At 39.5% G+C, this 17,151-nt stretch overlaps 1 protein-coding gene across 1 annotated transcript; it reads left to right on the top strand.

Annotated features, from left to right (window-relative positions):
• The first annotated feature begins 755 nt into the window (after positions 1 to 755).
• On the top strand, positions 756 to 11,408 carry LOC108876700 (CD81 antigen). Its single transcript, XM_018666379.2, has 8 exons — positions 756 to 950; positions 2,787 to 2,901; positions 8,981 to 9,078; positions 9,221 to 9,295; positions 9,424 to 9,537; positions 9,625 to 9,723; positions 10,458 to 10,541; positions 10,697 to 11,408. Exons 1-8 carry the CDS (start codon positions 885 to 887, stop codon positions 10,760 to 10,762), a joined length of 717 nt encoding a protein of 238 aa, XP_018521895.1. The 5' UTR covers positions 756 to 884; the 3' UTR covers positions 10,763 to 11,408.
• The last annotated feature ends 5,743 nt before the right edge of the window (positions 11,409 to 17,151 follow it).

Below are 17,151 nucleotides of genomic sequence, written 5' to 3'. Positions count from 1 at the left end.
GTTGACAGCCTGCGTGTGCACAGACAAATGAGATATTTTGATGCAAAATACTTGAGAGAGTTTTATTTAATTTCATTTTATTTTATTTTGCGCAACTCAATGTGCTGCACTTGATCTTCTACCTGTGTTTGACGCGCCAGCAGAGTGCGCCATTGTTCACTGCAAAAACAGTCGAACAAACAAACTTTTCGGTTCTGTTTATTTTGTTTGTTAAAGTTTGTCATTTATCGTGAGAGCTCAAAAACATGTAAGCAGAATAAAAATGTGGAAAATTAAGCCATAAACTAAAAGAATGAGAGTAGTTTTTGGAGCAGATGTGACTCCAGGACGAAGAATTCCTTAAAATTAACGAAAGACAATAAATCATGCAGCACGTGTAGACCTGTATACCAAGGTGCTTTATTACCGTGATGCACATTTTAAAATTTTAATTTACTCTGAAATGTCTTTCACACAGACAATGAGAGGACTGTGTTTCCATTTCTTTCTTCATTCCGGACTTTCTTTCTGCTCCTTTTCTCAGACAGAACATTGGAACTGCCCTGACTTCGCTCTACATTTAATCTGACCAAAACACATTTTAAGACTCGCAGGGCAGCAAAGTGGGACTCTCTCCTCTCTCGCAGACGGAGAGCTTGTTGTCCCCCCTCAGCCTTCCTGTCCTCCTGTCTGCTTCACTTGGTGGGGGGCAGTTCTCCCGTCTCGGTTTTCACTCACGATTATAGAGGAGGAGTTTCCAGCATTGAAATGTTCGTATTTCCCCCCCAACTGGCCTGAATAAGCGGAGTCTTCGGAGACAGTAGACTGGCCTTTCAGAGTGTGTGATTTGGGCTAAAGGACGAGCTGATTTAAAAAAAAAAAACAAAAAAAAAAAAACTGGCAAAATGGTTGTGGCGGGCTGCACGAAATGCATTAAATATATGTTATTCTTCTTTAATTTTATTTTCTGGGTGAGTTGAACACATTTTTGTTCCTACGTAGCTTTTTGAGTTTGCTCCTTTGATGTTTGAGTAACATGCTTCTGCTTTCCTAAGACTTTCTCTCTCCGTCTTGTTTGATTACACATCTGTGTAGCTCAGGGCTTTACATTCATAAATGATAAATCCTGGAGGAGACTCGCAGAGTTTCCCGCCCTGCTTTACTAATTATGCTGCTCTGTCTGGGGCTGTTCTGTCTTAAGAGAGGGGAGTAGCATTTGTAGAGGAGGCACGGCACACAAAACCTTGGCCAGGCAGAGGTGAAAATGCTCTTACCCTTCATCAACAGTTATTTTCTGCATGGCTGAGCACCAGTGCAAGGTGGCTGAAAGGGAAAGAGAGGGGAGTACTCTAGGCCGGGTGGGCATAAGACTGCTTTTTAAAAATTTTTATCTTGAGTATGTCTCACATTAACTCTGCTTCAGATCCATCATTTCTTTGGATTAACTCATGCTCATATTAACCATAATCTCCAGACAGTGAAGTCTGATTTCTGTGGCTGTTTTGGGAGGGAAAACTGAACAAACTGTACCTCAGCAATGGATGGTTTCTTGCTGATTAGAGGGGTCTGGCTACCCCAAATTAAAAACACATAAAGGGAGAGATTGAACAGGGCTAGTAGACTTTCTGGGGGAGGGGAAAGCTGTTTCCCTCTGACATTTCCTTTGTTCCTACCTGGTCATCAGACTGTAGCATTTTCCACCTCTGAACCTTTAAAGAGTCCAAGAAACACCTCATTCAGTGGCGCAGTTTTATTATTCATTTACCATCCATTCACCCTGAAAACTGAACTCCCCTCAAGCCCGTCTTGCTTTTCTGAAAAGTTATTTCAGTGATAAGGGACTTGCCACAATACTTCACCTCCCTATTGCAGCTGTCTGCCTTTTACGCCTCAATACATTACATCAGATTTCCTGCAGATGTGTTGTCCACTTTATGTGTTCAGCTGTGGCCTTCAGTGCAACCGGAGCTGGTCACTTGTTAGTGAATTTCCATTTGGTTTGTCTGTACAAAACAGTTATCTTTTTAAAGCATAGAGTCACCGTATCCTGCACCCACTGAATTTGATTGATCGTTTCCTTTGTTGCTTTTGCTGCTGTGCCTGTCATTGTGAAAACTCTGAGCCCTCTCTTCCTCATCTTGCTATTTTTCATGTTGAGGATTCAGTTTCCTGCTTCTTGGAGAACAATAGAGTGCAGTCATGGCAGTCATGTGCAGATATCTAGATATAAACATTGGTATAACGAAAAAAAAAGTGCCAGCATGTGTCAGATATACTGCCCTGGATGTGATCCTTCAGTAGTTATGCTCCATCTGCATTTCTGTGATAACACAGAATACAGGATATTTCTGCTTTATTAGATATAGGCTAGAGGACTGATTGAGGGAGATAAAGCTGAACAACAAAGTTGTTGAGTTGGTCACTGCAGGTCACTGAAATGTCAGGATATCCTTTCATCACATCTGTGAAAGGACAGAGGACAGTTGACTGCCTTACAACAGAGCTGGATACACAGGGCAAGAAACGTTAGCAGAAAGGTTTTGACGTTGATTTGATCTTGGGAATGTCGTGCTATGAGCCGTCCCAGATGTCACAACACTCTCTGTTGCGTCATTTTAAAAAAAAACAAAAAACACGTTGATGGGTCTTTTTAAAATGTCTTAACAATTTATAACTACAGCTTTGTTTTAATATTCATGCAACAATCTCCCCTGAGACATTTTAAATGGCTCTGAGCCTCCTCAATGTTTCACCAAAGTAAAGGAACGTAAAAGGGAATAATTAAATCCTTTCTCTCTTTGGGACAGTTGGCCGGAGGAGTGATCTTAGGAGTGGCCCTGTGGCTCCGCCATGACACACAAACCAGCAACCTCCTTGTTCTTCAGTTTGAAGGCCAGCAGGCACCAGGCACTTTCTATATCAGTGAGTATACACCATTTACATTAGAGCCTCCCAACTGAAAAAAAACAACCTTAAAAGTGATCCTTTCCTTGCACAGAGCTGATGTGAATCTGCCTTTCTGAGTTGGTCATTCAAAATGTTTAAAAAGTAGCTTTTCATGGTTCGTCATCATTTTTGTTTGTTTGTTCAAGTGGACTTTAAAAAAGGGAGATTATTTTTATCATTGTACGACTGTGTTTATATTTCAAAGTTTGGAAAGCTTTTAACATTTCGTACTTCAGTGCTTCATGTCCACTGAGTGCAGTGACCTCAATTTGGGCACACACAGGAAACACACATCTCATAATGTAATACAATCAAATACGACAGTACTACAAACTGTGGGCTCAAAAAACACCATGAAAGTGAATCATCATCTCACTTTCTCACAGTCTCACTAAAAATAAACTACAAGGAGCAGTAGAGGGAATTCCACGATGTTGTATAGATGTTCCCGTTAATTTGTCCACCTCCTATAAGTTGCTCCGTCATCTTGTGCCCCACCTACTGAACCAGTCATTCTTCCTCTATTACTCATTTTTCCAGGGTACTGTGTTGTGTTTCTGTCCTCACACCTTGTTCCCCACATGACAGGAAGCTCACATTTAACCATGTGGTGGAAGTTAACTAATTCACAGAAATAGCCTACCTGTCTTTTACACTCCTCTGGGACCATGTGAGTAATGTCCAGAAATAGTAAGAGCGGGGTGACCTCTAAGAAAAAGACCAGGAAACAGGACCTACGTAAATCCGCATGACTTAAGAGTGGCACAGCCCGGCGTCTCTACACCTCAGTGTTTTTCGCTCGGCTGTCAGTATGAAACATAGGTGATGATCTCTTAACCAGATAAAAATACATGTTTATGAATGTCACAAAGTCCCAGCCTTGAGGTTCTTTTGAGAGAGAGAGAGAGAGAGCAGATGCTTCAGACAGATGTTGAGACATATGTGGGCTCTGAGAAAATTAATGGTCTGTGAATGTGGTGCACAAATAAAGCCATCGTGTGCCTTCTGTCGCTCAAACTTTAAAGTATTTGATCCTCAGGAATTTTCAGGAGTTTTGTGTATATCTTTGCAAAAGTCTTAAAGGACTCAACCGAATCCCAGGACCAGGAGTATGTGCCTGAGACTGTGTTCACTGCATGAACTAAAGCCATAAATCATCATTATGTCTCCTTCGCTGCCCTCAGCAGTCCAGCGATTGGCACTAAAACCTACAATACATGATATGTTTTAGACATTTCAAAGGTCCATCATCTCGGTTTGTTGTGGTGGTGAACTTTAGTGAGCCCATTAATTTAGATTTGGGCTCCTGCTGCTCTCCCATACTTACCCCTCAGTAAGTATACAGAGCAATGGCAAGCCTGTTCTTTTTATAGAGGAAAGGCTCGCTCATGATTTTAAAGGCAGGGCGGCAAGAGAGGCCCACCCAGGCGAGATCAAGGGAATGGCTCTTTTTTTCCCTCGCTTGAACATACGCCCTTGCATAATTCAAATAACCTTGTACATCTGCACATTACCTCTCAAATTAGAGTTTGGAGTGGATGTTTTTAGCATGCTGGCACACCAAAGTGGTATTTATGTAAGGCTGAAAATACACAGTCTCCTACCTCTTAACCAGTGCATGAAATCATTATTGGTGGCAGTTGTCAGTAGACTTTGGTTAGTGCTACAGCCTCTCATACTGTACGAGATAAAGTAAGTATGTAGAGTAAGTGACAGATTTTGCTACACAAGTAGACAAAGTATTTCAGTTGCTTTACATTATGTTTGATGCAGAGCCTCGGCCTGAATACTGTAGCTTTTCTACATTGTTTCATGGTTGCACTGGGGGCAAGCAGACTGTGAAGGAAGGCAAAATTAATATTGATATGAAATTGTAATGCATATACACATCATTATACACAGTGGGAAAGCTATTATCTGAAGCCTCCTAGCTGCTGAAACCTGCTCTGTTGATACTTTAACCACTTTGTCCAAACAGGAAATTTCTCCCACATTAACTCCCACATGAAAACAGCAATAAACAAAGATCTGATGGGCTTTAAAGTCTTAGTCATTGCAACATCATTCAGTAATAAAGCTGTTTATTAAAGTACAAACCAAAGACTTACACTGGGGCTCCAGTCGCTCTGATTCTCTCTCAGTCATTGTGTGTAAAGTGAGAGTGCTTTTTCCCCCCTGATGTTTCAGCTGCTGTCAGCGCTTACCAGAAACTTTCAATGCAAACATTTCAACTACTGTATCTCAAGTGCTTCCACTATAGCTGTCATCACAGCACTTCATTGATTTAACACTTCAAATGATTTTTACTCTGTTAACTGGTGCTTTGAATATATAAGGACATTTAAAATTGAAAGCTCAATATTTCTTGATGTGAGAGAAATGAGAAACTCGATACCATTCTCATATCTGTATGTTATATGGCCACAGCCAGGAGGCAGAATGTTAGCTTAGCATAGAGACTGAAAACATGGCTAAACAGCTCGCTTGGCTCTGTCAAAATGTAACAAAATGCACCTACTTGCACCACTAAAGCTCACTAATGAACACATTATATCTAAAGTGTTTAATGTGAGCCCAGGTGGCTGTTTCTGTATTTCCTATCTTTATGCTAAGCTAAGTTAACCAGCTGCACATATCAGCTTCATACTTTACAGATATGAAAGTGGTATCAGCTTGGGAGCAGAGTCAGTAGCAGGTTATCTTAGCTAAGCAAAAAGAGCTGGAAACAGCCTGGCTCTGTTTGAGGGTAAGAAAATCTGTCTGACACCTCTTTAGCTTTTGGCTGTTTTTATACTTTGGGCTTTGCACAGATTGAATAAATGAGATAATGTGTTAATTAGTGTGCTGGTAGATTTTATAATAATTGGACAGACCTGGCTAGTTGTTTACTTCTTTCTAGTCTTTATGCTCAACTAAGCTAACGGGCTGCAGTGACCAGCATTTGCCTTCTCATCTAACATTTGGCAAAGAGGGAGAACAAGTGTATTTACCCAAAATGTCAAGCAATTGCTTTAAACTGCTACCAAGCTATACTTGTGAGATACAGTGACCTTTTTTCCAACATCAGGATTATATATGCTGCCTTTCAGTGATTAATCCTCATCTCATCATTTATCCACTGACATACAGTATGATTGTCTGAGTTTATTGGTGTCAAGCTCAGACAGTGTGGACATGGCTTCAGAGCTCCTGCCTTTTTTTGTTTTTTAATGGTGGATGAGAAGAAAGGAAAGTCCAAGTGGGGCTTTTAGCTGGTGTTCACCTCCCTTTTTTGCCCCACTGAAGATTACACAGGGAGACAAGAAATAAATGAACTTCCCTGGTGGTATAAAATTGCCTGTCTCCCTTAAAGTCTCAATGGCCTTCAAACCTCAAAGGGTGTTGTCATAGTAATGGAAGGCAGTGGAAATAATGCCTGCTTTGCCGCATTGCCGGGTTACTGGCCCTGGTAGCCGTTTCTCACTACAACAAAAACATCAAGTCCTGAAAGAGAGAGAGAGAGACGGGCTGGGGGTGGGGGTGGGGTGTGGGGGTAAAGGAGGAGGGTGTTGAGTTGAGACAGGGAGAGAAAAGACAGTGTAGTATGAGGGAGGAAGGTTGGTGCATGGTATTTGAGGTGCGGTGTGAGGTGTTGGAGGCCTGCAGACGCAACAGAGTCAGAGTCTCTTACTGTCCGTCCATTTCAGGCCGCTCTGTCAGGCTACATTAGAGGCTGTGTGTTCGCGTGTGTGTAAGAATAGAAAACCCAGAAACAGTCTGCTCTGCTCCCAGACTGTCTCGCTAAAAGCAGCGGTGTAAGAAGTATTCACATCCTTTACTTAAGTGAAAGTGCCACCACACAACTTTATGTACCGTTATATAGGGATAAATCTGAGGAGTTGTGAGATGATTAGTGGACTAAGGATGAAAGTGCTGTGACACACGTTGGTATTTCAGTTTTGTCTAATCTTTACCTTTTTTGTGAAATACCAGACAGTTTTACCCATTTGGACCTCAAAAGGTTATTTAAAAGAAACCATCTGAAAAGTTTGGAGCAGAAAGGTCTATTTGTTCGCACCACTAAAAAGCTCCAACAAGCTTCTCTGTAAGACATCATAAGCTAAAAATGTTAAGAACTACTGGTTTAATCTCTAACAATGTATTTATTTGATCATACAAAAACCTAATCTGAAAAGTAACTAGTAACTACAGCTGTCAGATAAATCTAATGCAGTAAAAAGTACAATGTTTCCCTTTTGAAATGTTGTGGAGGTGAAGTATAAAGTAGCATTAAATGGCCACTGGTGAAAAGGATTTTACATTTTAGTGTTAGTTTTTTAGAGACAGTAAGACTGTTAAAGGGATGGACTGAAGTCATTAGATTATTCTCAAGCAAACAGTTAATGGAGGTTACTTATGTTTGTTGTTGGACCTGAACATCAACCCTTCCTGTTTGACATGAGAAGAACCCAATCAGAGGAATTTGTATTTTGGCCTCCTCATACAGGCTACACAATCAAACAACAGTACTGACACGAAAAAACCCTCAACTCAACATGCTTTTAATAGCTGTTCTGGAGCTTTCAACTGTATCATATCAGCATCCGCATGAGCACAAAGTACAGAGAGGTTCTCAGAAAAAATGAATAGTTGCCATGATGTGGGAAAACTAAATGAAAAGCTCCAAAGCAGCAATAAAATAGACCATGAGACTGTTTTGTCAGCAGTCGCTCAGTATAGTTTTATTTTACTCACCTGCCCCTGCCTCTCATTTACACACATACAAACTTTAAACAGTACTTGTGTTTAAAACGTTCACATATAAATAGACTAAACTTTAAATTTCCTGTTTATTCCTGTTATGCATTCCTTCATTTCCTCACTCCTCTGCCTTGTTGTTGATTCTCTGCTGGTTTGTGTAACATAACTGAGCTTCCATTTTGGCTGCTGTCAGAAAAATCTCAAAAAGGAGTTTGATTCAATCAAAACACCTTCTTGATCAATTAAAAATGAAAATAATCACATTATGTATTCTATATATTTCCACTTTATTCTGGAATTTGACCAGTTACCAGTGCTCGAAAGTAACTAAGTACTTTTAGTCAAGTGCTGTACTTAACTACAGTTTAGAGTTTTTACTTGAGTATTTATATTTTATGCTACTCTATGCTTCTACTCCACTACAATTCAGAGGGAAATACTATACTTGCTTCATTACATTTATTTGACAGCTGTGTTTAGTGTAATACATCACCTGGTCTGATTTACTACTAGTTACTTTACAGATAAAGACTTCACATGCAATACAAAAGCTCAGTTTATAAAATATGATGCATCCCTGTAGATTAAACTACCCAATAGTAAATGACGTGATTAGAATTGGCTTCACATTGACTGACTACATCATTTAATTGCTGGTCACATATTGTCACAGAGCAGTAAACTAATAATATAACACTAGAGACAATAAGACAATAAGTAAGAATTCTCATTATATGAGTATTCTTACGGTGCTTGTTGCTCACTTCTTTTTGCCATTACAACTCTAGTGAAACTGTGAATTTTTGTCATCACTGTGGATAATAGAACATTTTTATACAAAATACATTACTTGAGCTTTCAGTATAAATAATTTTACTTTCCTCTTTATGTCAGTTTAATCACACAAAGATGTGTGTGTATATGTAAGTGGGTGACTGTGTATTCACATGGTTCCACCCCTGTTTCCTGGGGAAGGATAATGCTCGGGGTCAGAGGTCAGAGTAGAGGAGCGGTTTTGTTGGGGGGTTGGTGGTGTCTGGAAGGCATTTCCTGGCCTGGCAGCTGCACATAGGCGGCTCCACCTCTCTCTGTCTCTCATGATCTAGGAGCTGTTTATCTCCAGGATGTCAGTAATGTCATGTCATCCTTCAGTCAGTCAATGAATCAGTTCAATCAATGAATGGGTCAGCAGGCACTCACTGCTCTGACACTGCTGCCCTCTAGTGGTGCTGAGGACACAGTGCTGACATGATGGTCATGTGTCTTTAAACTCCAGTGACTGTTAATCAGTTTTCTGATGTCTTTTTGTTTACAGGTGTGTACATACTGATAGCTGTTGGAGCTGTGATGATGCTTGTTGGCTTCCTCGGATGTTACGGTGCCATTCAGGAATCTCAGTGTCTCCTGGGGACGGTGAGTATCTCTACTTTTTGACTTTGCAGCTCTCGCACCTGTGAACTTCATCCAACGGGAAGATCTTTATTAGATTTAAGTTTGATCATTTATTTTTAAAAACTTTGAGATTCAAACACTTTCCTTAATTTTCTCTCCTAAGTTCTTCTTCTTTTTGGTGATCCTCTTTGCCAGTGAAGTGGCTGCAGCAATCTGGGGTTTCATGAACAGGGACACTGTAAGTAACACACACACACACAGCTCACTTCAGCTCTGCATGCTTGATGTTTGCATTGATTTTCCACCTCTGCTCCTGTTTGTTGTTGTGTCTCTGAAACAACCTGCCTGACTCCCCGCTGTCCACAGATCTCCAAGGAGCTGATCAACTTCTATGACTCTGCGTACATCAAGGCTGTGGACGTCTCCGGGTCTCCCAGTAAAGATGCTGCCATCAAGGTCCTGGATGTTTTCCACAACACGGTATGGCATAATGGAAAAATCTTCATCTCATTTGGCTCTGATGTGATATTAGCGACCTCTTGTTTATCTTCTTGGTTTCTTCTTCAGCTCGACTGCTGCGGTAAAGGAGATGACACCGCGCTCTTCAAACAAGTTGCCGGCACTTTGTGTCCAAGAAAGTCTCCCACGGATTTTGTGAGATCTCAGGTAAATGTTTGTACTAGCTTCGTCTGCCATCCAAATTCACATGTTAATTTCATCCATATACATAATCGTAATGTATAGAGATATTATACAATATCTTTTTTATACGACATTCCCATTGATTTGGTGATGTACCTTCATATATCAGATACTTTATTCCCTGGATCAGCCATTCCTGTGTGATTATTTTATTCATTTCTTGCTTAATTTTAAGAAAATTTACCTCATGCTAACAATCATTGGGTTAGAATAGAGCCAGCGTTTGACACAACAAGCTCAAATTTTACCTGAGAACTGTAGAAAGTTTATTGTCAGTTGTGCATATGACACTAAAAATGCAATATCATATTTAACTCAACAGTAATATTAAAAAATTACATTAACTTTGGGTCTAAACAACACATTGTCTTGAAGGGTTTGATTCAATATGGTACAAACACAGCACTGGGTAAAGTTCACCCAGTGCTGTGTTTGTGCCATATTGAATCAAATTACTTACAACAGCCATAAAGACATTCATCCTTTTCGACTCCCAGTTAGTATTTGATAACCTCATTAATTATTCAGACATGTGTGGTCAGAGCCAGCAGATATACACACCTTGTTTGGACAGCAGACCCAGCTCTCCATTACATGTAATCCATTACAGCGGGTGTATGGCGTGAAGGGTAGAAAGTTGTCATTCATCATGTTGGCACTGGTCAGCGTCTTTACTCTGCCTCTCTGTCTCCCCACAGAGCTGTCATGATAAACTGATCGAGCTGTTCTCCGAGAAGCTCCACCTGATCGGTTTGGCCGCCTTGGTGATTGGTATCATCATGGTGAGTGTCAGGTTGAAAACGCGGACATATATTTCACACAGCAGTGGTGTGGAAAGGCTCACGACGTGACCACTTCCTGCTTTTATCAGCTGTGATAAGGATGCTGGAATAGAGATATATTGAATTAAACTGCTCTGTCCTTTTTCCCCGTTTAGGTTTTTGAGATGATCTTCACCATGGTGCTCTGCTGTGGGATCCGTAACAGCCCTGGGGTATACTAGGAGTCCAGCCAACAAGCAGCAACAGTTCACATCAGCGTATAATTATTTTATTATGTGTTTCTATGCATCAGCTCCTTTTCCTTTTAATGATAGCACAAAACAATGGATATCTCTCCTTTTATTTTAGATTAGAAACTATAAATTGTTTTTGATATTGCTAACCTGTCATCATTCATCTTTCTAACACAGTAATTTAGCTTGTGTCTAATGTTCATTATTTATCATACAACACATCATATGAATCTTTTATATTTACAGTATGTATGTGAAATATTTCTCTGACATCATTGAACTCAGTGGTGTTCTTATGGATGTATAAATTGTACATATATACTTATCATATGTTAATAACACTTAAGAGAGTCCATGTATTACCTGACTGATTGTGATGCATCTCACTGCAGTGTTACAGTGTTACAGTGTGACAGTATAATTTAAGCAGCAGGGCTTCAGTGGTCTAAGGTGATGAGTTAGCCTGTGTATTCTTTAATTAACTTTGTGTCTCTTCTTTGTGCCTGATGAACCATTTTATGCTGTTTTATCTCTATTAACATGTGAGGCACCACTCCTTAAATAATGACAACAGTTAGGTTTTATCACTTAACCTGTTTTAATAACGCTAATAAATTATGTCACCTCTGTTGTACCTTTGATTTTTTTTTTTTTTTGTTCGCTCATGATCCTTTCAGATGAGGCAATTTCTCATTGTGAGTTGAGTGGTTCACAAAGGAATTTTGAATAATTTTTAGATCTGAAGAGGTAAACTGATGAGAACATGATTCACTGTGCTACACAGATGGCCCAGGGGTTAAATGTTAAATGTATAAGCCCTTGAAGTTTACACATTCATGGCTTCTTGTCCAATCATAATAATCCAAATCCTCAAATGAAGCATTTTGTTTCCTCTCAGTTCTTCACTGGGAGATAGTTTGAAAAACAGGGCGAGGTTTGGTGTTTGTCTGTGACTCACGGGCTCTGTTTTCCTTTAGGCTGCTTGATCCGTACAACTATGTGTTTCTCTCAGAGTCCCTCTGATAGCTCACTTCACTGACTCTAAACCCTGAACACAGTCCAAGTACCTGCAGTAGTTGCCTTGTGTCACCACGGGGGGGCAGTGTGATATCAACGCCCCACTTGCTCAGTCAGCACACTCTTTCCCACAGTAGCACAGTTGAACACATTAAAAACCAAACCGACTTGTATTTCTGGCACCGAGGCAGCAGACACACCCAGTGCGCATGTTTGTTCTGCCAACAAGTTTACCTGCTCATCTGAGGACACAGCACTTATTTAGTGATGTCACGTGTGACGAAGTCTTGGTTGCATTCAGGATGCCCCCGAGCTCAAACACATTTACTGACATGATTTATGATGCATGGTTACAGGAGAGATATACAGAAAACAAAACTTTGTTGAAACACCAATACAATGGTTGTGCAAGTTCCTGGACCATTAAAAGTAAAGTAAATACCTCACAACACCTGAGGCCTTCTCTCATTTAGTCCGTGACCTGTGTTTCGTACTCTCTAGAATTAATAAAGGAAACTCAGTCACTGTAATCGCAATGCAATTAAGCAATCTCCACAGTAACCATACGAATGAATCAGCACCTTTCTAAAAAGCTAGTGCAGCTTTGAAGTTTGAGTTCAGCCGTTTAGGTGTTACCCTCTGGAGTCTGTCTGTTCAAGAGTGAATAGACTGAGTGGGTTTTATTTATAGTTACGTGACTTTATTTATATGTCATGCAGAGACAAGCTGAGAAAGTGCTGATACCACGTTTCATCTATGTCTGTAGACCACAACAGTTGATACATATAATATTTTCAGTGATACATTTCAAGCCTGATGTTATGCCCCAGCCTTTGACCCCCACTGACCCAAATCAATCACAAAAAACACCTTAAGAACAGCAAAATTCATAGGATTTATTAACATAAAGCCAAAGACACAAAGTCAAAACAGAAAATAGAAAAAATACAAGAAACACAAAAATAGGCAGACCCACGCTAGAAGCCTCTGCCTTCTGATGCTGTCACAGGAGCTTTTAAGTACTTCACTGAAGCCAGGTGCAGCTCATTGATGGTTGATCAGCTACTGAGAAGACAGGAGAGGAAAGAGACAAACAGAGCACTACAAAACATACAGCTGTAACACCTGACAACAGTCAGGGAAGCTCCTTCCTGTTACAACACCACAGTGTCCATGTGCACAAAGCCAGGTCCATGAATAAATGGTCCTCCCAGTTTGGTGTGCACAGAACCCCCAACCTCAACCTCATCTGACACCTGACGCTGACCGAGAGCCAGCCAGGTCAACCTCACTGATACTCATTAGGTTGAATGGAAGCAAATCCCTGCAACCAGAATCTTGTGGAGGATCTTCCCTAAGGAGTGGAGCAGCATAGGAATGTTCAGCAGTCACATATGGATGTAATCAACATTCATCAGTCACATATGGGAATCTTGGAGTCCTGTTCGATTAAGAGCTGAAGTTTGGCAAACAAATAAATCAGGTGATCAAATCCAGATTGAGTGAGCTCTGAACACACACCTTCATCTACCTGCCTCCTTTACTGCAGCTCTTTATATTTTGGCATCAGTGACAGTTTTTTTTTTTTTTTAATCTTGTGTCCAACTAGATAAAGGTGCTGTAGCGAGGTCTTTACCCCCATGTTCTGTTTGGTGTCCTCAAAAAACATTCTTAGCAGGATTTTATCAGCTTGACACTAAATGACCTTCTTCTAATTTCATGAGAACTGTTTATAAACAGGATTTTGAACTGAAGTCTTGTCTCAAAAGTCTACAACAGAAAATAACATCACTTATGTCTGGGATCTCAGAGACTCCAGTTGCAAAACATGGTTGAGTATAATTATCTTATTTGATTAATATCTGTGTTTGGTAATGACATAATCCCAAATAAATCTATTTGAGACTATGTCAACAAAGAGTAAAAGTTGTTCTGCCTGCGTGTAATACAGTATAGTATTATATTACAAGTGGTCCCATCACAGTTCCCTAAAGCTCACAGTAACACCTTCAAATGTATAATTTGAAGAATTTCCCTCATGGGATCAATAAAATATATGTTCAGTTCACTATCACAAAACTGGTAAAAGAACTAAATTCTCACCAGTGAAAAGTTGTAGCTAACAAACATTTGACATTTTGGCTTTAAAAGGGATGTAAGGGATGTCAATAACCAAAGTAGTTGCTAGTTTATCTTATCACTTTAAAATGTCACTTTAAAAGACAAAACAGCTACAGCACAAACCCCCCAGTCTCAGGATCTTGCCCTTGTGTGTATTTTTTCATCTTTATGTTCTTGTAAAGTTTGGTTGTACTTTCGGCCATGTCATGCGGCTTTTCAAACACAGACAGACAGACAGCTGACTCTTGATCCATGAGACACCAGGTGGAACAGGGTGTCACTCTCACTACCTCATCCAATCACTTTCTCTGACGCACATACACACACACACATTGCTCTGAGTCAATAACCTTTAGGTTAATTTCTGTCACAGTTTTCCTGAACTGGGCTGGGAACTGAGTAAAACAGCTGCTCTGATGCTCTGCTGTGTTAATCGTGTGAGTCATTGACTGAATGTTGCAACATCCTAAAAATAATCAGCACCAACATCAAATCACACACCGTAAAATAAATAAAACAGTGTAGTATCATAAAACAAAATCTCCCCATATTTCCCAGGAAGTCTTTCTGCCTCATTTAAAAACAAAAACGGCTCAACTGAACAGCTGAATGTGCTTCGTCTCTTTTCCCTCGTCCTCTCTGATCTCAGTCAGACCGTCTGCCCCCCTCCTCTGCAACACACCCTGAGCTGTCATATTCTTTGACTCATCTCTTTTGTTTACCTGCAATGCAAAGGAGAAGTGTAATTGTCAGGGCGGTGACTGTTGCAATATTCTATAACGTTTATACTTTCTAATATCTGGTCAGATCGGGACTCCCGGTTAGACGAGCAGGTACACTTCACATCACACTTCAGAGAGAGGAGAACATCCACAATCAACTCAATGGTAATGGTAAGTCAAAATTTATGATCCCTTTTAAAGATATTTAAGCCATATTTATCTCTTTTATTGCTGTTTGGACTATAAAGTCAAATTCATTTCACTAAGAGCATTTGTTGCCATTTCAGATTCATTGAGCTCCTGTAACGTTTTCACTGAAAAGAGCAAAAGCTGTGATTGATTGTTTCTATACACAAATATTCTGTGAGACTTTGTTACAAGCTGAGGACAAAGGTCATGTTTCTACAGATCTCCTTCTGCGCCCAGTTCAGTGTAAATTTATTGACTTTGATCTGCTTTGGGAAAATGAAAACCTCAGCTCTTCTTAAAGGTGAAATTATTGGCTGATTGAATAACCTTTACACAGGCTGTGATTCACCTCTCGTTCTTCCTCTCAAATGCATTTAAACAAAGGACGGCAGTCAAGCATCCAGGAAACAAGGCGATGAGAGTAGATGTTTATTTATAATTCTTTGTTCCAGCCGGATGAAGATGTTTATGTTGCTCCAACTGATTTTTAAATCTTTTAGTGTGCAATCCATACAGGTAGATACAGACATGCAGCATGTAACATGTATTCCTCCCACACTTTATTTCACTTTTGTGTTGACTACAGTGACTCACAGTTGCTAAGCTCATGTAAAACAAACTGAGATAAAAACTTAGGTGTGGCTCTTACTTAATAATAGAGTGCGGCTCTGCCACACCTTGTAACAGTCCTCCATTCACACTCAGCTTCATATGCAAAATTGAACTTAACATGGTGCCAATTTGTGAAGCCCTCACAAACAAAACTCTTTAACTGCTTAGAGCTAAAATGCCTACTCTGCTGTGGAAGTATGACGTTTATGGGATATACATGTATTACATTTACAAAAAGAACAGCTGTATGATGAGGTAACTGTGATAATATACAAAATAATTTCACACACAGCATACATTGGAATAATTAGATATGTTTAAACAAGACAGACACTGAGCAGAATAGGTGTCAGCACATGTACTGTAGAAGAAATCTGTGCTCCCATTGCTCTATTGAGCAAAACAAATTCTAATTACGGTTTAGTGAAAATATGTTTAGGACTTTCTTTAACTTGAAGTCACTACATCCAGTGGAGTGAAAGCTAATGCAATACAATACAGTAGCCCTGCTGTGTTATTATCTTTAAGGAGCGCTCAGTGCTCAGTGTGTCTCAGAGCTGTTGATTCAGCTTGATTCAGACAGCATTGTTTCACTAGACAAACAGCATTGTTTTTTTTTATCTCATTCTCTCTGTGTGCGTGCGTGTGGTGAGTCACAGAGAAAAAAACAACATGCACATCTTAATTTACCGTATTAGCACAATGGATTTTTCAGACCCAGTGCATCACACAAATACATGTAACTTAATGTAAAATTAAACAATATGTAACATGCTAGATATTTTCTGACACACTGGAGAACATGTGGTGTTGTGGTGTTAATGAACCAGAGCGTCATGTGTAACTTCAGACAAACACCTCAGCCCTATCACTTTCGACCCTATTATTAATGATGATAATGATTGACAGCTGTTTAACCTGGTTTGTCCAAAGTCACTTTCTCTTCAACACTGTTATAAGATGGACCTTTGCTTGTATAATATAATTGTAATCCATATGATTTACATTTGAAAACAAATAACACATGGGTCCAGGGTCCACTTTATTTAATGTTTAGGAGCTGTGGCAGTGATCCATCCAAAAAGAAACATACAAAAATAATTTATTTCATAAACCTCTTAAATACATACATATCATCTCCAAACAGTGTTGCAGGAGGTAGACAGATCCTTTACTGAAGTAAAAGTAGAAATACATCAATATAGAGACGTATCTGCTTTGAAAATGTGACTTAAGCTAAAAGTAAAAAGTATGACAGTATGAAAAGTATTTTAGTGCTTTAGTATCAAAATTAAAAGTACTTATACTGTGGAAAAATACAAACAAGACAGTGACTAAAGTTGTCAAATGAAGGTAGTGGAGTAAAAAGAATAATATTTCCCTCTGAACTGTAGTGAAATATAAGTAGCATGAAATCAGTGGTTTAAAGTGAAAGTAAATACATTTACTCAAGTTCTGTACTTAAGTACAATGTTGTGGTATTTGTACTTTACTTGAGTATTTCCATGTTCTGTTACTTTGTACTTCTACTCCATAACAGTTAAGAGGGAAATATTTCTATATTTTTTGTCATAGCTGCAGTTGTTGCCCACTATTCAGATTAATACTTTATGCATAAAAGTTTGAATTTGAGTGAGAAAACGTGTTTTCTAGAAATCCCCAGGAGCTTTTCTGATAAAATCAAACTTCATAAACATTTTACACTTCATTCATTCA

This window comes from Lates calcarifer, linkage group LG10 (genome assembly GCF_001640805.2).
Source record: "Lates calcarifer isolate ASB-BC8 linkage group LG10, TLL_Latcal_v3, whole genome shotgun sequence".
Classification (NCBI taxonomy): Eukaryota; Metazoa; Chordata; class Actinopteri; family Centropomidae; genus Lates; species Lates calcarifer.
Note: the sequence above shows the minus strand (reverse complement) of the source record. Positions and strands in the feature narration are given on the sequence as shown.

What these genes read in the sequence shown, in the direction of transcription:
- LOC108876700 (XM_018666379.2), top strand. Translation starts at nt 885, where the DNA reads ATGGTTGTGGCGGGCTGCACGAAATGCATTAAATATATGTTATTCTTC. An exon ending in CTCAGTGTCTCCTGGGGACG is followed by an intron (nt 9,079 to 9,220) that starts GTGAGTATCTCT and finishes TTCTCTCCTAAG; the next exon opens with TTCTTCTTCTTTTTGGTGAT. An exon ending in GTTTCATGAACAGGGACACT is followed by an intron (nt 9,296 to 9,423) that starts GTAAGTAACACA and finishes CGCTGTCCACAG; the next exon opens with ATCTCCAAGGAGCTGATCAA.